This window comes from Mus caroli, chromosome 5, assembly GCF_900094665.2.
Source record: "Mus caroli chromosome 5, CAROLI_EIJ_v1.1, whole genome shotgun sequence".
NCBI lineage: Eukaryota > Metazoa > Chordata > Mammalia > Rodentia > Muridae > Mus > Mus caroli.
This window is the reverse complement of record NC_034574.1, coordinates 99,873,534-99,896,113: the sequence shown is the minus strand read 5'-3', so window position 1 is coordinate 99,896,113 and position 22,580 is coordinate 99,873,534. Positions and strand designations below refer to the sequence as shown.

Sequence of the window (22,580 nt, the reverse complement as noted above, 5' to 3'; positions counted from 1 at the left end):
TGTAGCCCTAGCTGTCCTGGCACTCACTTTGTAGACCAGGCTGGCCTCGAACTCAGAAATCCGCCTGCCTCTGCCTCCCGAGTGCTGGGATTAACTGCTAGGCCATCTCTCCACCCAGGACCAATTTTTATCAAAAAGAAATGTAAAAACTACACACTGAAAACTTCAAAGCATTGCCAAGAAATTGCAAAAGGTCTGAACAAACAAAACAAGCCACTGAGTTCATAGATTACAGGATGCAAAAGCGTTAGGGTAGCAATTATTACCAGGCCTGGTGGAACAGACGTGTGATTCCAGGCTGAGTGGAGAAGACTGTGAGATCAAGTCCAGGCAGAGACCCTGTCTCAAGAAACAAACAAACCAAATGTAAGGCTGAAGATATAGCTCAGGAGTCAGGCATGCACCTGGCTATAGGTTCAACCCTCAGTGGTCCGGAGAAGCAGAGTCCAAATAGTGAGCTGTCACTTTAGTCTGTAACAGAAGGCATCAGTTTGCTTGTTTGTTTGTTTGTTTGTTCTGACAAGCTGGTTCTTTATGGGGAAATACAAAGAACCTAACAGGAACAATTATGATCAGAAGTTTGGAAGGTTTTTAATAAAGTTGCAGCAACCACGGCAGTTTGGTGCTAATGTAATAATAAAAACATAGATCTGTGAAACAGAGCTGACTTCAGATATTGACATTAAAGTCATTGACAAAATCATTGACTTGACTGCAACACTACGGCAAACCAATGTCCTCTTCAGTAAAGGATGCTGGGATAACTGGAGGCCGACATAAAGGTACATAAATAAAGAGCCTTTCTTCATCTTATATGGACCCAGTGCAAAAATTCAAAATTAATCTAGAAGAAAAGGCAGAAGAATATCTTTGTAGATATAAATTTGACAAAGATTTCTTAAACATGAGATCCAAATCATGCTCCCTTAATGAAAAATATTGACAGGTTCAATCAACATCCTGGAAATTAAAAGTTTTGCTTTTTTAGAAAGAGACCACTGAGAAAAAAGAAAAGCTAAGCCATAGACAGGAAAGGTATCTGTATCTACTAAGAGACTTATAGCCAGAATACATAAAGAATTCTAACATGAAAAACTAAATAACTTTTTCAGGAAAATGAGTGTAACTTGAGATTATTGTAATTGAATGAGAAAACAAGACCCAGAAAAACAAATACTGGATGCTTAACTCAATAGGAGAAACTAGATGGAATGACACATGCATCCTGCGTGAACTTCATGTCACATGTTTGATCTTATTGATTTGCAGAAGAAAAAAAAACCCCACTCAGGAGAGCAAGGGTAGCAGCAGGGTCTGACATAAGGGTGAGGGAAGCATTGGGGTGGCAAGTGTTCTAAACTTGGCTATTACTATTATACTGCCTGTACTGCTATATACATTTACTTAAAGATCAACTGTATAGCCTTATAATGGGTGGACTTAATACATAAATTATGCTCCAAATAAAGGTATTAAAACATAGAGCAGAAAAACCCTAAAGTCTTTTGTGGGGGACAATGGTTTGTGTGCTCGTGTGCACATGTGCCTGCATAGGAGAGAAAATACCCATGGGAGGTAGGTTTGAACCTGAGTGTCCTGGGAAACATAGCAGGTCTGAGTTTGGGCTCTACCATATGCTAGCCGTATGAGTTTCAGTTATGTAGCATCCCAAGCCTGTTTTGTGCTTTGTGTAGCCCTATAGTACTCGTGAGCTTTGATGACAGCATATGGAACATGTTAACCCCAGGCCTGACACCACAGAAGGAGGCACTTGCTGAGGTAAAATACTGAACTGGTAAGTTCTACAAAAACTCAAGGCATTGTCCTAAACACAGACTCGTGGGCTCTCTGGGTGTTTTTTAGTAGAATTCCAAGACACCCACTCACCTGACTTAGTAGCGACCTTATTAATGAGGGAGGCTGTCACTGCTGTTCACAAACCAAAACCATGGTTTCCAGTACTGGTGCTGCCAGGATGGCTTCATGTAAGTATACCAGAGTTACCATCTCTGGGTTCCCAGGGTAGACCCCTCCTCCACAGTGGGGCGGTTAGAAAAAGTCAGATGTGTCCTGTGAAGGTGATAATGGCACGGAACACAGGATGGGGGCTGGAGACTAGCTGAACACTATGTCTGCGGGCTGGAATATATGAAGAGTAGCCTAGCAGGAGGCCATGGAAAATTTCACAGCCCAAAACTGGCATTTGGAGCTGAGCTGGAGAGTTATGAACACAGGATGTTACTGAAAATGGTGCCGGTGCCGGTGCCGGGCTGGACAAGGATGCTACCTGAAGCCTCGGCAGGCTTCACCCCTGCCAGTCAGGCACAGGAGGATGTTGGGTCATCAGGAAATAGGGATTTGAAATAATCCCACAGGAAGGTGTGAACAACACAAGTGACTGGGGGCAGGAGGGGGGCAGGCAGGAGAGCCCAGCAGGCATTCAAAGATGGCATTGTGGTAGATTCTCCCACCAGCCCCCCCACCCCACTCCACATCCTGGGGGGTGTTGGGGTGCTTTGGGGAGGGCGACAACTCCTGGCTCAGGATTCTGGCAGCCAGCCTCCCATTTAACTGCTTCAGTGGACACTTGCTATTTATTTTGGATTCCTGGTATACACTTTTACTTTTTTCTTGTAACCTCACTTGAATTGTTTTGGAAGGAATTTCCTCTTCCCCCGTTATGTACAGTCTTAGTCAATACAGGCATGCTGCCCTCCTCTGGCCAGTTAGATTCTCTCTTGGAACTCCAAATAAGGATGAGTCACGGGTCACGCTGGAGAAAAACTTGAAGTCCTGACTCCAAAGCCTTCATCCAATCTAATTTCTAACACTGGAACCCCAACTCTCCCCCAGCTCCTTGGCTGTTCTTCTCTTCTGTGACCTCATGACCCTCGTCTATTAAGCTGTTTAGCTAAAGAGAGCTGCAGTCTGTTCTGTTACAAAGAACAGACATGGAATGGAGATGATGCATTTGCTTGGTGCCATGTTCATGGGCATGCAAGGTGGAAGCGCCTACCTCTAGCTACCCACCTTTGCCCTTCAGGTTCCTGGACCTTCTGGCTATATGAATGAGTACAGGAGAGTCGCTAAAGCCTTCCGAGTGTCAATTCCCCCTGTAAAATAGAAACATGAGGGCTGGAGAGACAGCTCAGTGGTTTGGAAGAGCACTGACTGGTCTTCTAAAGTCCTGAGTTCAAATCCCAGCAACCACATGGTGGCTCACAACCATCTGTAACGAGATCTGATGCCCTCTTCTGAGGTGTCTGAAGACAGCTACAGTGTATGTACATATAATAAATAAATAAATAAATACTTAAAAAAAAGAAATCTGATTACTTTTTAGCACTGTCAAAATTATAATTTATTCCTCATGTATGTGTCACTGGCCCAGTAGTAGCCTGGAAACCTGTGAAGAAACAAAGGAGAGGTATGAACAAGATGGACCTATTCTTCATGGACCGTATGTCCTTGGCATTGAGGAGAGACACTGGAAAAGTGTTTGTAAGTTTGGTAGTGTTAGTAGAGAACCTCCCGGCACTGCAGGGGTTAACAAGAGGCCCCAAGGAGTCTGGGAGGGGGAATCTCATCACACCTTTCTCATCACACCATTCTGTGTGTTGCAAGCATGTTTTTTTTTTTTTTTTTCTTGGTCATCAACCTCTCACGCCCACATATTTGAACCCATGAATTAGGACATGCCACAAAGTCCTGATTTCCTTCAACACCTGCCTGTTGTATGTGAGACCTAGATTCAAACCCACTCCTTTTCACAGGTGGGATGGTGGCCCTTAATCTGAGTTTAAGGAGAGGCCATGGTTCACCAGCCTGGGAAAGGGACAGGGGGGCACTAACATCTTTAGAATAGACTGCTTCTCATGCTAACAAGGTCAAAACAGATTCTCTCCTAGAGTTGACATTGATAAAACTGTAGTTAGGACCAGCCCAGCCTGCTGCTTGAGCCAGAACACCTGCAAAGAGCCTTTCTTCCCCTCTGGGCCACTGACTAGCACTCTACTGAGAGTATTGGCTGTGAGTCTGTGCCAGGACTTCTCCTCTGGGGAAGTGAGTGTACATCAAAGGGAGTATTGAAGGCTATACGTCTTTCTCCTCAACTCCTCCCCTGCCTCCAGCTGAGCAGGGAGCCTGGCTGAAGATGTGTGCTGTGAACCCCCCACCCCCCTTTGTCAGAGAGCTATAAGAAGAGACACCAACTCAGCCACTTAGGCTTGAACTCTCCTCAGATTCCTCACTTCAGTCATAGTTCTCCTAACAAATGCACCCCTGACAAACTGACTCAATGTCTCCATAAACCCTACATCCAATACCTTTCAAAAAGGATAGGGGCCACCTCAATCTGCTAGGTCAACGGTGCTCAGCCTGTGGGTCTCACCCCTTTGCTGGGTCGAACGGCCCTTTCACAGGGGTCATCAGATGTTTACATTATGATCCATAACAATAGCAAAATTAGTAGCAATGAAAATAGTTTTATAGCTGGGGTCACAACATGAGAATCTGTACTAAAGGGTCATAGTTAGGGGGAGGGAGAGAGGGGAGGGGATTTTCAGAGGGAAAACTAGGAAAGGGGATAACATTTGAAATGTAAATAAAGAAAATATCTAATAAAAAAAGAGGGAGTCATAGTGTCAGGAAGGTTGAGTACCGCTACTCCTACTATGAATACTTCTCCAGCATCAAATCTCAGAAGTGATGAAACAAGAGTCAGAACTCCAGAAAAAAAACAGTTTTGGATGATTTAGAAGACTGAATACTGACTGACGTAATCCTGGCTCACTAGAGTCGAGTCTCCTATCCATGTCCTGGATATAATCTTGGGACACCTTTAGACTTCTCCTAGCAAGTGGAGAGACTAGACTATTCCTCTACCATGTTATCAAATCCTAGGGAATGTACCCCCAGTAAACACCCAAAACCACAAGAACCAGAGGAGAGTGCGGCTCTGTGTTGATTACTGGGGACAGACAAAAGGACAGCAAGTGGCAGGTACTCTAGGATTCCAGTAGAGTTGGAACACTGACACATATAATCAGTCACACAAAAGACCACAATAAACAAACCTGCCTATGGAGTGGGTCCAGCCAGCATCTATGAAAAGAAGATCCTTTTTCTTACCCACAGATCTCCAAAGCTGGAGGTGCATTGTGCCCAGACACTTGTATGTATCAATAGCAAAAGAACCTTCTCGTCACAAAGGCTTGAAACAGGGCATCTAGTCTCTGCTTCCATCTTCCCTGAGGCCCCTCTACCTTATCCAGAAACAGCAGAGTTGTCTTCCTGCTGAGTAGGAAAACTTGTGTCATTTTCCTGAGTTCCTGGGGTGTCGCAGAGCACCATCTGTGGAGCTGAAACCCAAACTCCTTAGCTAGCATCTGAGACATTGTGAGTTCGAACCAACTCTCATTTCCTCCCTCAAGCCTTGGTGCCCTACACAGGAATATATCAACCATTTATTTTCATTGTATTTTAATACCTCCATGACCCTCTTAGGAGCCACTAAGTCCTGATGCACACCTTTCAAAGCAACCCGTGCAGAGCCCATGCCTAACAGCACTGGGACAGGGCTCTCACAATAGAGGCACTTCCTCTAATCACCCCAGGGCTTTAGTGAAACTCTAGGCCATTGAGCCTGCTGCAGCTCAACCTTCCCAGTTTCACACCCATTCCTTTGTTCCTACCCGTCTTTTCATGTGCCCACCTCTTCTGTAACATATCAAAGATTTAAGGTCCTGAAAAGAAATGGATAGTGGAAAGGTTAGAGAAAACAGCTCCAAGCAAAGCAAGTTTTACACCAACAAATCGTCACATAGTAAAACCCTGCTCCCCCTGCCCTCAAATCAATAAATACATTTATTTCAATTTGCCAGGTGTGGTGGTGCATACCAGTACTTCCAGCACTTGGAAGGCAGAAGCAGGTGGACCTCTGTGTTCAAGATCAATCTGGTCTACAGAGAGTGTTCTAGGTCAGCCAACATGCCATAGTGAGACACTGTCTCAAAATTAATAAATGGATGCATAAATAAATGAATGTACTGAGTGCCTGGTAATAGCGCCAATAGATAAATAGAGATAGGTGAGAGATAGATAGATAGATAGATAGATAGATAGATAGATAGATAGATAGATAAATAGATTGTAGATATATGATGCATAGATGATAGATAGATAGATGATAGATGATTAATATAGATGATAGTTGATTGATAGATGATAGATAGATAGATAGATAGATAGATAGATAGATAGATAGATATGATTGATAGATTAGTGATAGAAGATAGATAGATAGATAGATAGATAGATAGATAGATAGATAGATAGATAGATAGACAAACGGACAGACAGACAAATGGATGGATGGACAGATGGATGAATGGATGGATGGATGGAGTGAGTGCCTTGTATTCCCAGCACTGGAAGCAGAGATAAACAGATTCCTTGCCAGTCATCCTAGCCCACTCACTCAGTTCCAAGCCGATGACAGACCCTACCTCAAAGAGGGAGACGGAATGTCACCAGAAGTCCAAGATTGTCCCTACTTCTCCTTATACAGGTACACATGTATGTGCAAAAAAGTAAGAACGAGGGAAATGAAATTCTCTAAAGTTAATACTCAGAGAAAACTAAAAAGCTAAAGGCCATGTTTTTCTCCTTATTCCAACTTCATCATATGCTGGAAAATGTATGTATGTATGTATGTATGTATACACACACACACACACATAGGAAGGGACACGGTGTTCTCATTTACACCCACTGCATTCTTCCCAGCTGCCAGTTCTAACATCTGCCATCCCTTAAATGTGAAACGGAGCATCAGGCTTGAGGGCTCGTGCAGTATTGCTAAGCCCCAACTTGGACCAGAAGTACAAATAGTCTCTGGCGAGAGAAGTCCCCACAGCATCCTTATGTCATCACATATTCTTATGAATGCTACAGATGTCGATTAGGCAGAAACTTCTGAAAGTCCCTGTGCACAAAGAGAAAGTTCTCCGGATTTCTCAATGGCGGGGTTAAGGCTAGAGTTCTTGGCTGATAACATTGCTATACAAGGAGAGTTTGCTGCAACATTTCATAACTCAAGAGTGCAGGCCTGCGGCCACACTCTTACAACACAGTTGGATTCATATCACACTGCGGTGAGGAGAGAGTGGGAGGAATTTAAACATTCTTAGCTTTGTTTGGATTATCAAAACAATTCCTCTTTATTGAGTGCACCAAGGTGTATCTCATGATCTGTCCAGGGCAAAAGACAGGTTAGGATCTGATGTGGAGGCAGAGAAACAAAGTGGTTTTGTCCCTTACTACACAGTGACTGGGAAGGCGGTCTGGGCGAAGGTATATAGAAAGGGGAGGCTGGAGAAGGAAATTAGAAGGAGGCAGATGGCAGAGAGGACAGACCCTGGGGGTGCTTTGAACATCCTAGCTGGAGCTTAGCATGGAAATACAGTGCTGGCAGCTATGCCACTGACCACTAATAGAAGGGGGGTGCATTGGAGGGAGGAAATGAGCCCCCAAGCTTCAGGAGTGGTTTTCCTCCTTCCAGCTATGAAGGTGGGGGCAGGGAGGTGCTCAGCATTTCTGCTCATGCCCAAAGACTTAAAAAGATACACAGACCTTCATTTCTAGAAGTCAACTGTCATTGACCTCAAAGAACAAAACACAAAAATAAACCTCACTGCAGGCATGCTATGTGCTGAGCACTAGAGACCCAGAGGCACGTACATTAGACAGATAAAGCCTTGTTGTAGATGATAGACAGGAGGGACTGGTAATAAGGTACAGGGGGAGCCCGGGGAAGGAACACAGGTGAGAAGCCGGGGGTAGAGAATGGTTAAACCACCACCAGCTCTGTTTGCCTGAAAACTTAGTTTTCTGTGAGAGTCGATGTTTTGTGTTTATGTCTTCAAAGTCTTACTGATAGATCCATCCAAGTGTCCCGGGCAGCTGCCTCACAGAACATGCCAAAGGAATTCCTGCCATCTGGTGGACAGAGGCAATGTCACCATGCAGCTCTAGGGTCACAGCATCCAGATTCTGCTACACTGAGTTAAGCCTGATACAGCTGGCTGTGGCGGCCCCACACCCACAACCTCTGCACTAGGGAGGCAGAGGATCACTAGTTCAAGGCCAGTTTCCCTTACACAAGCTCCTGTGTAAACTTAAACAAACAAGGGTGCTGGAGAGTGGACCATAAGTTCAGAGCACTTGCTCTTGCAGTGGTCCTCAGCTTGGTTCTCAGCACCCACGCTGTAGCTCAAACCATACTTAATTCCCATTCCAGGTGGGCTGACACCTGTGGTGTACATGCATGCAGGCAAAATATTCATACGTGTAAAATATAAAAATTAAAAAAAAAAGTCCAACTATAAATACCCTGATGTGCTTTATTCTTTTGTAATCGTTGTTACCGATTTATTTTATTTTTATCTATGTGTGAGTTCAGGTGCCCATGGAGGTACCATGGAGGTGCTGGGAACTGAACTTGGGTCCTCTGCAAGAGCACTAATTGTTCTTCACTGCTGAGCTCTCCCCACCCCTCCGCAGCCATTCAGATGTACTTAACAAAAGTTAAGGAAAAATATGCAAGAATGTTTTCAAGAAATACAACCATGTCTCAAAGAGGACTTGAAGAAAGGCGAGGGGAGAGGATAGAGAACCCACTGCATAGTTGTTCTGATGCTGTGTTTCGGGGCCACTTTTACCCCTCCAGACTGCAGGCACATCAAAGCGCTTTGCAGCTGAGATTCCTTTCAGTCTTGGCTCTCTCCTTCTCTTCACACTCCTCCAATCAAAGTTTCTTTTTCAGTCGATAAAGGGTTAAGCAAGGAGGCACTAAAACATTTCCCAGTTGTGCTGTTTATACTTTTAAATGTGAATAGCCCAGGTCCCACTCAATGCTCAGACACTCAGAGATACGCGTCCATCCGTCCCCAGCACAGATGGCCTCAGACGCCCATGTTCCGAGGAACATACTTTCAAAATTAACAAGTTGGAATGCACTTCTAACAACTTATATTACTCCCAGTTGATGGACTCAATTTTATAAATGCAATTTGGACTCAGAGATGTTAGACTTCTCAGAACAAACAAGCTTTGGGAACTGACGTGATTCGTTTAGAATTGGAGCTATCTTTAAAAAAAAAAAAAAAAAAAAAAGACTCCAGAAGAAGCAGGGTCCTACATGTATATATCAAGTGTGGGCATTTTTGCCTTTCCATGGTATTTTATACACACTGGCATTTTTTATTGTTGTGACATTTGACACAAGAGCAAGAGTTAAAAATGAGACCGTGCTAGAGAGTTATGAAACTTTTGCCCGCTGGTCTTTCACACAGGGCTGTGAAGGGTTACTGTGGATAAAGTTCCCACCAGCTGTTTCTCCTCCGCCGAGGTCAATGTTCTGGGAACAGAGTACCAGCAGCTTGGAGAGGAGAGAAATTAGTCCTGAGATGGATGGGACCTCGGGGGAGCTGGGAAGCCTTAGGACAGACAGTCCACCACGGGAAAGCAGTATAACCCTTTAGATGTCTAAGAATTAAAGAGGCTATCTTTAGACTGGGATTGTCCTGGTGGGTCTTGGAAATCCCTCCATCGGGTCAAGTTCCCAGGCGGCTCTAAGGCCTCGGCTGACTACTTGTGTCTCTCTAGTGGTAAGAAATGTAAAGAAATGAATGTGTGGTCTCGTCCTTCAAGAGACTTGTACTTCACTACAGGTCTCCGAGGAAGTCACTGTCACACAGACATTCCAGGGAAGACATTCCAACTACAAAGTCCCAAGTCTTATTCTGAATTGAAACATCAGACTGGAATCCTGCCTTGACTCAAGTCACATTTTTATGAGTTGGGGGTGGGGTGGGGGGAGAATATTGGGGAAATATTTAGGAGCTACTTCATTTTTCTGTCCTTCGAGTTTCTTGTCTAAATCACACGCTAGTCTTTAGAAAAGTTAGAGGGAATGTACACAAAGTATAGATATATCCTTATAAAACAAGCACTCTGGGCATGGTGGCACAGCCAGTAACCCCAGCCCTTGGAAAGAGGAGGTCGAAGATCAAGGGTATCCTTGGTTACACAGAAAACTAAAGGCCAACCTGGGCTACACGAGACTCTGTTTCAAAAACAAACCTAAACAAAAAACCAAAGCAGACACTCTAGTTAAGAGAGGTTTCTGATCGACTAAGCAGGTTATATTTATGTATCAAACAATTAAGTTTTAGAAGGCCGTGAATTTGAAGGAGAGCAAGGAGCTGTTTACAGGAGGTCTTGTAGAGAGGGAAAGGAAGGGAGAAATGATGAAGTTTTTATTATTATCTAAAAAAATCAAAAAATAATTTTTAAAAATAAGTTTCCAGTCTGGTATCACTACCAAGAAAGCAAATTAACAAGGGCACATTCTTTCATGTTATTTGTCAAGCTTCTAACTCCACCTGCAGCAGGCACCCGTCTTCTCTGTGTACCTCCACCTGCAGCAGGCACCCATCTTCTCTGTGTTTAGGACAAATCAAGGGATGCTTTCTCAACAGATGCAGGGGGTGTAGAATGCTAGTATTCTTAATTTTAACATAAAATTATGCTTCCTTTCACCTGATATGAATATTTACTTATGGGATTTTTTTTTTTTTAAATATAGACAAAAGGAAGGTGCTGTGGCTCAGGAGTTAAGGCACTGGTATCCATGCCTGGTATTCAGTTCCCAGAACCCAACTGCTGAAGATTGTCCTCTGTCACCACACAGGAACCATATAAATAAATACATGCAAATAAATAAATACATATAAAAATAAGTACTTTTTAAAGGTAAATATCAGAGAGACTGCTCTGTAATTAAAGAGTGTGCACTACACGCCTTTAATCCCAGCACTTGGGAGGCAGAGGCAGGTGGATCTCTGAGTTCGAGGCCAGCCTCGTCTAAAGAGTGAGTTCCAGGACAGCCAGGGCTACACAGAGAAACCCTGTCTTGAAAAACAAAACAAAGAAAACAAAATTTTTTTTAAAAGTGCACTGCTTTTTCAGAGGACCTGGGCTGCTGACCAGCACCCACGTTGAGTGGTTCTGTAACTGCCTGTAACTTCGTCCAGGGGTTCCAATGACCTTTGTCCAGGGGTTCACCTTTCAGTACAAAGCATTACGTGGTGTCTAGAGCAGCATGGAGGTGCTGGGCTCCCCAGACCTTGTCCCCTGCTCTTGAAGACTGAGTTAAAGTGACAGCGTGGGGCTATGGAGTCGTCTGTCTGCTTGTAAATCACTTCCTTGGTCTTGTCCCAGCTGTCATTTCTACAGCATAGGCTATAGTCTTCAGCAGTTACAGAAGGAATCTACACTAAGGGCAAACATAATTAAATGCACACAGAAGCACAGCATGGTGATCTCGAGGTAGGGAATGAGTGTGCACACCCCTTCAGATTAGAGATAAACCACCTGACAGCCCTCTCTCCTTCTGATTTGTGCTCCTCACTCATAGCTTGTACTCTTCTGGTTTGGGGGTGTTCCATCTTCTTGGTTCCCCACTAGTGACTGGTATTGTCTGATCTAGCAACAGAGATGAGGTTATTAATTTTCTATCTTCTTTCATGTGTTGGGATTAAATTTTCTAGTGCAAAACCTATTGCTTTATTTTTTAATTAATTTTATTAATAATGAGAGTTCTGCCTGCCTGTTTGTATGTGCACATGTGTTTCTGGTGCCCATCAATATCAGAGGAGGTACTGGATCCCCCGGGACTGGAGTTAGGGATGGCCATAAACCCTATGTATGATCCTGGTCCTCTGCAAGAACAACCAATGTTCTTACCCACTGAGCCATCTCTGAGGCCGTTCTGTCTTCTCTTTTTTTAAGATTTATTTATTTCATGTATGTGGGTACACTGTCACTATTTTCAGACACACCAGAAGAGGGCATTGGATCCCATTACAGATGGTTGGTTGTGAGCCACCATGTGGTTGCTGGGAATTGAACTCAGGACCTCTAGAAGAGGAGTCAGTGCTCTTAAGCTTTGAGCCATCTCTTCAGTCCCCTGTTATTTTTCTTATAACACTGCTTCAGTGGAGTCCAAGGTGGAACGTGCTCAGTGTTTAAGATTGGTGGTGTCACCCTTAAAAGGTTATTCTGCTCATAGGACATGCTTAAAAAGAAGTACAAAACCATCCACGTTGTAGTCATTGTTTTTGCCTCATGAGGGTTAGGAGACACTCTTCAAACAGGCTTGAAGCTACTCATCCTTTTAAACTCTTTCCAGTTAATGTCTAAAACACTAAAAGTTCAAGGTCAATTTCATCTTTTTAACTAATTTTTCTTCCGCTTGAGATATCAAGCCAATGTTCTCATGCTCGGGGTTTGCAGTTTCCCTGGCCTTCCCTACAGATTCTCACCAGGTCTGCAGTTGCTAAGACCAAATTTTTCACTTGAGGCATCCAGAACAGTGCTGGTTGTGGAAGCCTCACCTTGTCGGAAACTAGGGTCATTCTGATGACGACCTCTCTGTGTAATGTGGCACTTCAGCTACTTCTCACTGCTTGTCTGGAACTTCAAGGAGAGGTGGCAGTTCACACACACACACACACACACACACACACACACTGACAAAATCAGGAAACAGCCATATCAACCTTAAGAAGATGGGGAAATTCTTGAAACGAGACTTGACAACTGTCTGGAGAGCGTGCTCTTTAACGACCACAGATGACAAGCACCATTGTGGGTGGAAACAACACATCTGCAGACACTGGCAGACAGTTAGTCCTGCCAAATTTGGATAAATTTTTTAAGATAAATAACTTTACAGTGACATGTTGGGTTGCAATTACATAAACAACAGAAAATACTAAGACCTAAGCCTACAAGTTTTGTGGGTTTCAAGACCTTATGCAATCAATATTCTGACATCTGTAACACAAATTTGTTCCTACAATGCTGACGCCAGTAACTAGGGGATTAGCATCACTTGATGAGTTTTGTTAAGATTTTGAAACAAACTCAGTTGGATTCTTTAGAATAACAATACTTGAGCCACTGTTTTCTATTTGGGTCTTTTGAGAAAAGCATATTCATCACCTTATTAGGGAAAGTCTCATTAAAAAGGCTGAGGTACAGCCTGTTTCAAAACCAGTACTTGTAGCTTAACATTAATAGTTCTAGATGTCTAAAGGACTATTAAGTGGAAACCTTAACAATCTCTAGTTTAAGCAGAAAGAATTTTTTAAAAAGCTAACCAGGAAGAATCGTCACACATTTCAGAAACTTTTATAATTGGAAAGCAGCGTGTTACTTGGAGACAGTCTTATGAAGCCCAGGCTACCCTTGAGCTCCTAAATCCTGTGCTACTATGCCCAGCATAACCTTCTTAATCTTTTTGTAGAAATGCCTATTTTTGCCTAGTTATTACAGGGAAGTATTCACCATTCTAAAATGGTGTTAACCACAAAGGAGCTGAAGAGATGATTTCTGATCTCAAGGACCACAAACAAAACTAGGATCTATAATGCCAGCACTAGAAAGGTAGAGGCAAGCAGATCCCTGGGGCTTGCTGGGCAGCCAGTAGCCTAGCTGGGTTGGTGAGCTCACCTGTCTCAAAACACTTAAAGCTACTGAGGAAGACATCTGATGGCTCCTCTGTGTGTGTGTGTGTGTGTGTGTGTGTGTGTGTGTGTGTGTGTGTGTATGTGTGTATGAGAGAGAGAGAATGCCATACAGATTCCTTATTAATTTTGACTAGTACGTTTCCCCAAAATTGATGCAACACTCTCCAAAAGGACTAAAATTTCCTGAAAACCAACTTATAATACTGGCTAACTTTGTTAACATTATGTCAATCAAGTCCTGACCTAAAGGAACTTTTTTTTTTTTTCGTTTTTTCGAGACAGGGTTTCTCTGTGTAGCCTTGGCTGTCCTGGAACTCACTCTGTAGGAACTTTTTAAAGCAAGTCTGAATTCTCAATTTCCTGAGGCTGCTGTCTCTCTGTTTTGATCAATTCTTTTACCCTCTTATGCTCCCGAGAGTCAACTTCTGAGTCAAAACTTGTAGCTGCATTGAGATTCTATTTTAATTACTGAGACAGTGCTTTACATTGAAAAGTCTGGCGCCTGGGCCAATGAGCACATCTGCGCGGGTATTCTATCCTCTCCAGCTTAACTCAGCCAGGTCTGCTGGGACAGCTACTATACTCTAAGTGGAGGACAGTTGCTCATTAGTCTGAGAGGGAGTAGAACTAACTTTATTTTAATTTACATATAAACAAGATCCACTACATGCCCTCGATGGTCTGGAATTCATCATCCAGACCAAGCTGGCTTTGAACTCCAGAAATCTGTTCTGAGTTCTTGTGATTAAAGGTGTGCAACCACCACATCAGGATGGAAAAAAGAAATAAAAGTTTTGTACTCTCTTCCCTGCTCTTCTTTGGCTCCCCATGCTCAAGTGACCTGGGCAGACTATCGGCACATACCACATGCGCCTGGCTCAACTTATTACTCTTTAAATAAGTATCCTGACATAAGCATCTAAAAGTTTATTATTAAATACATATCCCAAAACATTCAAGTTTTAAAAAATTACAGCATAAGACAAAGTGTGTATACACACAAATATGCATTATATACACATGGCAAATTGATCAATGAGACACACTGATCTATCCATGTTCACAACAGTAAACACTGAGCGACAGCTCCCTAGTCTGTGATGATACAAGCAGGAACTCCTCAGCAAGTCTATCCTGACTCCTGGAAGCCTGGGATGCTATCGCGGACAGAGAGAAGTTTAGAACAAAATAATGCACAAATCTCCATATCAAGCCCTCTGCTACTTTGTCCCCTTATCTTTTTCTCAATTACCTAAGACCCATTCCTTCTGACCAAGATTAATTCAGAACAGAAATGCAGAAATGTGGATGCTCCTGGCAAGCCAGAAAACATCGCCAGTAATGTCCAGTTTATGCTCGCTTTTCCTTGTGGCCATTACCTAATTAAACAAAGGTGTGTGAGAAAAAAATACCGAGAAAAAGAAGCATCTCTGTCGTATCAATAATACACACATTATTTGGCTCCAAATATAAATGCATGTAACACTAGTGAAGCACCAGAAACTGCAGTAAGCACCCTGTAATTTACAATGACTGTGTTAGGAGGTGACAAACAGCTCTGCAGTAACTATTTGTTCATTTGCACACCTTCCACACACACCACCAACAGCCAGTTCCCCCATGCACACAGTGCAGAGCACACACTGCTTAGAAACAGTGTTTCTCTCAGTTTCTCCCTGTCATACCTGTACCTCAAACCCATGCATCAGGCTCAGTAGGTCGCTCCTGAGGCAGAGAAACCCAGGGCACTAAGCATCTGAGTCTACTTGATGGTTTACCTCAAAGACCTTGCCAAGGGTTCCCCCAGTTCTTTAAGAATTCTTAATCTCTTTATAATCTGACACCAGAACAAATATTATCATTTTAAAACAAGTTATTCATTCTCCCCCTAGACTCAGACACAAACAACCTGTGATTATCCACACCACCTTACAACACACAGCAGCAACGGTAAGTGGAGAGCCGTATCAGGAGCACATATCTTTAAAGAACGAATGTACTAAGGCTGCTTCTGCTGTTATCCTTGAGGCTGGGTTTAGGTCCAGAAGTTTATCGAGCAGGTCATAGGCTTCATCAGGTACCGAGTCCCAGCCTTCTGAGTTGGAAGCACAGTCTCTGGGATGACTCCAATAGCCATCGCTGTCCCTTTTATACAAGGAATCCTCTGAGTACTGTGCCTGAGCAGCCTGTACACGGGATGCTTTGTGGTCAGTGTTCTTGGAAGCAGCAGGGTCATAGGAAGTATTCCCTGGAGGACCACTGGCTGACCTGGGAGTGGTAGAGTCTAGACCCCGTAGTCTCTCACAGAGTGCTCTCAAGTCTTGTGCTGGGACTTCTTTGCTACACAGAATTGATTTGCCTTAAAGGAAAAAAAAAGAATTCAACATATCAGAAGCAATTCATGAAAACCAATTAAGTGCAGTCATGAGCTTTATGACTGTTCTTCTGTATCTGAGATGAGACAGAGGGCTGTGTGCCACGTCTCAGTCGTATTCAACCTTCACAGCAGAAAGCCAGACTACAAAGCAGGGAGAGGAGAGGAAATGGGGCCTGCTGGGCTAGGCCAGGCTTTACCTGTCGGCAGCTCTGTAACTTACAAGCTGCAGTTCCTCCCTTGCCCTCCTCACCCTGCTGCCTCTGGGCTCACGCCTTTCCTAGGATGCCCCAGTGTGTTAAGATGCACCTGTCTAGCTCAAGAATCGTAGTTGTAAGGGCTGGATTCTGAGAGTCCTTGTTAAGTTTCTGTTATAATCAGCAAAACTGAAACATTACTTTTACTGTCATAACTAATGAAACATGTCTGTTTCACCTATAAGTCTGTGGGCTCTTTGAAGATTATGATACTTTGAACTCCTCAAACCTATACATTTCCTGGTATACACACCAGAAGTAGTTAATGCCTGTTGTACTTGACCTCCCAAGTCCCCTATTTACTTGCATAGTCTAGAAACTGTTCTAGAACAATGCATAAGTGCTAAACCCTCTTCATAGCCTTCCTGCCTTTCTCAACACTTCTCACCTCTAACACTTTCCTCCACTGGGATTTTAGCTCTATGACAATAAACAGTACCTGGTTCCCCACCCCAAACATGGTCATGAGTGAATCAACTGACAAAGCAGACCTCAGGTTTTTTCAATTAAAATGTCGGACTGGGGGTAACTTGGTGGATAAAGCATGCATTACATTAAGTGTGAGGACTAGAGTTCTGGTCTCCACAGCCTATCACAAATGCCTGCTGAGTGTGGAGGCACACCTATAAAATGGTGCTCAGGAGACAGGAGGCCCTCAGAGAAAGCTAGCTTGTAAGACTAGTCAAATCAGCAAGCTATGCCTCACTGACTACGAACAGCAAATGAGGAAGGCTCCTGATGTCAACTTCAGGCCTCCACAAGCGCATACACACGTGCACACTATACACACATTTTTAAAAAAACAAATATTTTAAATTTAACTTAGCATCAACATACTATTAAAGTGAGCAAAATAAGGACAGAAAAGGCAATCATACACTGTACACTTCCCTATGATACAGCAGTCATATACTGTACACTTCCCTGTGAAACAGCAGTCATATACTGTACACTTCTCTGTTATACAGCAGTCATATACTGTACACTTCCCTGTGATACAGCAGTCATATACTGTACACTTCCCTGTTATACAGTAGTCATATACTGTACACTTCCCTGTTATACAGGCATGGGGCTTAAACACTGAGCTGCACACATAGATTCCTTGAAGGAATATGCAGCTTGCCAATAAAGCAATCTTGGTAATAAAAAGCCACCTTCACATTTTCTAATACAATTAATTACCAGACAGGAAAAAGAGGTGGGCAGGACCAGAGAAAGCAACAGAGACAAATGAACACAAATTAAGTCATGAGGGTGCGCATCAATCCAGTTTTACTTTTGGAGCTCTCTCTTCTTCTTGGCTAGGAAACTCTAGCCAGAGGAGGACAGCAGTACAGTTTATCCCTTAATTTATTAGTTTGTGCTGACATCAAGAGACGAAGTTCAGCAAGTCCCAGGCCATAAATACACATAAATTTTAGCACTTGACCAAGAATACATTAAAGTATTGAAGGAACAACCTAATGAACACATTCAGTGAGGATATGTTGTGTCAGGCATTGATTTCAGCTCCAAGTTGTCTTTGAATTTACTTAGTATGATTCAATGAGTACTTAAGGCCCACTGCGACGGGGCAGGCTCTGCACAACAGGTGAGGCAGCACTCATGACAGAGCGGGTCTGTGGGCATTGAGTCTTCTCCTACAGTAGCTCAAGGTTGTCAGATCTGGCTGAACTTACTACAGATGCTATGCTAGAAAAACCACTAAACTGTCACACTACAAACAAGATAAAAGCACTGTAACAGCAAATTTTCAGAAGGCTTTGCATGCTATCAACAGACTTGCCCCAGAGTATTTCTCATCAGATGTTACTTCATTATACCTTTGATTATCAATGATAGAAATTCAAATTCTTTAACGTTTCATTACTGGCTGACAAACTCCAAATCCCCTGACCTTCTCTTAAAGCTATTTACTGGGAGGTAGAAAGTTTTAAGTGGTTGAGAACATATGTAAGCATGTTCTATTCTTTGTAATGCAATACTAATTTCAAGACAACAATGTCACCTCTCCCTTGTGTGCATCATTTCAGCCTATTAATCTCAAACAAAGTATTCTTATGCTAGGTAAGAGGCACACACTGCAGAGTCAGTGCTGCTGCTGACACACTTTTTGGCAAGCCTGTTTTGAGACTCTCCTGAAGCCCTCCATACAGTGCTCTGGCACATCAGACCTGGGCAGCTGGTGTTCAACAGCAAAGGCCTTTCACAGTCATTCTAAGCAGAAGGCATCCTAACAAGTGTTTGCATTTTCTAAATTGTATTGTCCGTGAGTGGGTAGGGTAGGGGCAGATAATGCAGTTCTTAAAATTGGTTAGTTAATTCTGATATGTATTCCTGCTTAAGAACCACTGGCCCTGGGGCTGGGCACATAGCAGCTTAGTTATTTTTGAGGTAGGCCAGCTGAGAGTCTGTCCATATTACTCACCGACCTCTGGGAAGCAGCAACTATAATACTACCTGGAGAATAAACACACACATCATGGCCATTTGAGTTTGGCTACCAGAGCAAGGCTGAAGTGATTCTTAGGCACCCATAGAATGTGTTACTGCAGTCTTAACCTGTGTTGCTAATATTTATGCTCACAAGATGAGTATGGTATCACATATCTGTAATACAAGCACTCCAGACACAAAGGCAGGAGGATCCCTGTGAATTCCAGGTGGGCCAGAGGTACACAGTGAAAACCTGTCTCAAAAAAACTAAAGAAATTCCATATATGTTTGCATACATGAGAATATGCCATAAAAGACGTATTTCTTCTTTGCTACCCTAACCACACAGATACCAAATACTAGTAATATACATTTCTGTTATCTTCCTTCGTAGTAATCCTTACTTTAGTGCCCAGTACAATGTTTAATATACAACAGATTTAAACTTCCTATTGAAAATGTATAGAATGGAAGACATAGACTACAATGCTGACTTCTAGTTAGCTGACAAAGGAAGGAGTGTAAAGTCCAGCAGTAAACACTAGTGTGGGCACACAGCACTGTAGTATACACAACTGTCCACTCTTTACATACCAGTCACTACTGCACTATGTGTGCTGGGCACATGGCACTCTATTGTAAACAACTGTCCACTCTTTTTAAACAAAGTTACTGTTTTCAAGCAAGTGAATAAATTCCTAAGGGTACATGACTTATGAACACGGAGTAAGTTTACTTGCGAGGGGAATTTTGCAACATTTATTTAGCAATTTATAGGCGACAATCAAAAGCATCTGCCTTGTTTTAGAATTTAAAACTTACCAAAAGCTTTAGCAGCCTGGATAGTTTCCCTGGATCCTCGAATTGTCATGATCTGAGCCAAAGCAGTTAAGTCATCACTGGCCTTGTAAAATGGGTACCGCCCACTGAGCAAGGACAGGAATATGACACCTGCAGACCACATGTCAATCGCTGTGACAGAAAACAGACTTTAAAAACCAGCCTGAAATTCTCAACGTACGATCACCTAAACCAGTAGCTGCACAACTTTACTGAGAACAAACATCATCTTAGAAACCTTAAGTTATGTATGACACACAGGCTCAGTTCAACAGGATTCTCTTCAAATCGTTCTGGGACAGACATTCAAGTTTCTTGGGAGATTCTGAAGTATAACCACAACTCTAACTCAACATTCCTTCTGCAAGACGGTTTCTCTTGAACACGCTGATGAATTAGAAATATTTCATCATTAGAAAATTGTAAATAAATGTACATTTACATTTGATCCTATAAGATCAAAGGAAATTCAACAATAGTGTTTGGGAAGAAATCTTTTCAAGCTTTTCAAGATGGCGACTTGGTAGTACAAGTATTTTCCTTTTAGTGAGACACACTGAGCATTAACACCAGTGCAGCTACAACCCTAGGTTTGAGACCAGCACCAGAACAGAAACAAAACCAGGCTGACAAGACTTCTCCCTCCTACCTCCTAACGTCCTAGTGTTAAGTTATTGGGGTTCCCCTGGCCACTCAGCACCATCCTGTCAGATTCATCTGAATCACTGTCTGCTCCTCTGCCGTCAGTGCTGAGGCTCCTCAGCGCCTGCAAGTTTACTCTTTGCTGCATGTTCTCCCTGGAGTTTCATCTTTTACCGATGCTCACCTGTGTTTCCACACTGGCTCATTCCCTGAGCTTCAGACTGACCTTTGGCTCTGTAGGACATTCCATATGGATGTGCCACAAATCTCAAACCCACTATGGCTCAGTGCAATTCTACCTTTCCCTATACACCAGGTCTCATTCACTCTCCACCTTGTTTCTGGGCACAGGTCCTTGACCCTCAAGCTAGTTGTGTAAACACTCTGAGATCCTTTTTCTTCAGCATGCCATGTGAGTGCTGACATGCAGCACCTTCTAGGCATGCTTGTCACTTGCTTACCCTCATTTTCACTGTCACAAGTGCCGACACTCAGGCACTCCTCACCCTTCAGCTGGACCACTGCAGGACACTAGCCTACAGAATCTATTCTCCCTGCACGTGTGCACTGGCCTTCTAGAACATAGCCATTCTCTTTCCTTGAACGGCATCTATGACACACAGTCCAAGCGGTCACGGTGATACACGGAGTCTTTCTCTGACTCCCACTCTGTACTAAGCAACACCACCCTCAGAGCTTCCTCCACAGCCCGGGACTATGCTGTTTCCTGAGTTTCTTGGGTCCTGCTCAATGCTAATCTCCAACTCTATAGCACTTCCTCAGAGGTGGTCTTTTCTATCACATGAGCTTCCTTTCATAACCCTTTGAATAATAGATGCCCATCAATACCCTAAGTGTCATCAGCATGTTTAACAAGTCATTTTATACTTATGAGCATGCGTGTCCTAACAAAAATGCAAACAGTCACACTCATTTTACATCACTAGCAGCACAGACACGTGCACAGTGAATCCAAGTGACCCACATGAGCCACCTGTACATTTAACTCAGGGTCTCCAAGTCCTACTCCACGACAGCAAGAGCCACCTATACATTTAACTCGGCGTCTTCTAGGTTCTACAACTTTTTGTATTCTAGAAACCTTTCCTCTTTTTTAAACTCTGTTAACTGCTACTGTATTATTTTCATGGTAGCAAAAAAAGAAAAGAAAAGAAAAAAGAAAAAAAAAAGAGAGAAAAAGAAAAACTTCACCTATACCATAGAGAATTTCTGAAGTCTGAAGTAAACAGGTGAGCACTGTAATTCTCACCCTGACAGAAATACAATGTCCCTGAAAGCTGATGGCAAGAATTCTCTGTGATGAGATCATCTTTCAGATAGGCTGAGCAAATACAATCTATGGGGCAAGCTGGAGGGGGGTCATTTAAAAAAAAAAAAAAAAAAAACAAACCAGCATTAGGATCAGAAGTTCTGAGCTGGAGAGATGGCTCAGAGGTTAAGAGCACTGACTGCTCTCCCAGAAGTCCTGAGTTCAAATCCCAGCAACCACATGGTGGCTCACAACCATCTGTAATGGGATCTGATGCCCTCTGCTGCTGTGTCTGAAGATAGCCACAGTGTACATAGATATCATAATAGATAAATCTTTAGGTTAGGCCGGAGCAAGCAAGGCCAGAGCGAGTGGGGTAAACAAGAGTGAGCAACCTTCATTCCCAACAACCACATGGTGGCTCATAACCATCAGTATAGCCACAGTGTACCCATATACATAAAAATAAATAAATAAATCTTAAAAAAAAAAAAAGATTTGAAGTTCCATAAAGAAACACATCGTCTAACCAGGCAGTGGTGGTGCACGCCTTTAATCCCAGCACTTGGGAGGCAGAAGCAGGTCAATTTCTAAGTTTGAGGCCATGCCTGGTCTACAGAGTGAGTTCCAGGACAGCTAGGGCTACACAGAGAAACCCTGTCTCAAAAAACAAACCAACAAAACACACAAAAAAGAAACACATCATCTTAGAAGTGGGACACTGGGCATCAGTGGCGAGTACAAACACTACACGCAGAACAAGGGCTCCTCAGGGTGGGGGCTGGGCACTTCTGAGCTCCATACCTGTGGTCTGGTCAGGACACTTTGTCAGGACCTCTGGCGCTCTGAATCCTGGTGTGCCTGCCCTAGGGGCAACCTGCTGCCGCCTATGAGGAAGAAATGAGATCCCCAGCTATGTTAGAGTTGGACCGTTAGTAAAGCGTAGTGGCACACACACTGGATCCCCGCACTTGGAAGCCAGAAGCTAAACTAGTCTCACGGAAAGTTCCAGGACAGCCAGGGCTATGTAAGGAGACCCTGTCTCAAAAAGCCAAAAAAACCAAAAACCAAAACAAAAGTATGTAAGCTATTAATTTAGTTCACACAAAATTCTGTCCTGGTAGCATTATAAATAAAATTCCTTTTTTTTTTTGTTTTGTTTT

At 43.2% G+C, this 22,580-nt stretch overlaps 1 protein-coding gene across 4 annotated transcripts in view; it reads right to left on the bottom strand.

Moving 5' to 3' along the window:
• Positions 1-14,501: 14,501 nt before the first annotated feature.
• Positions 14,502-22,580, bottom strand: part of Cdc7 (cell division cycle 7) — a 19,994-nt gene continuing 11,915 nt past the window's right edge. For 2 of the 4 annotated variants that reach the window (XM_029476899.1, XM_029476898.1), the window contains 3 exons: positions 22,222-22,304; positions 19,488-19,637; positions 14,502-15,954 (listed from right to left, as the gene is read on the bottom strand). In XM_029476899.1, the coding sequence (XP_029332759.1) occupies positions 15,563-15,954; positions 19,488-19,637; positions 22,222-22,304 (625 nt within the window). In that variant the 3' untranslated portion in view covers positions 14,502-15,562. The remainder of the gene's footprint in view (positions 15,955-19,487; positions 19,638-22,221; positions 22,305-22,580) is intronic. The other 2 variants (XM_021162440.2, XM_029476900.1) reach the window with 2 other exon arrangements.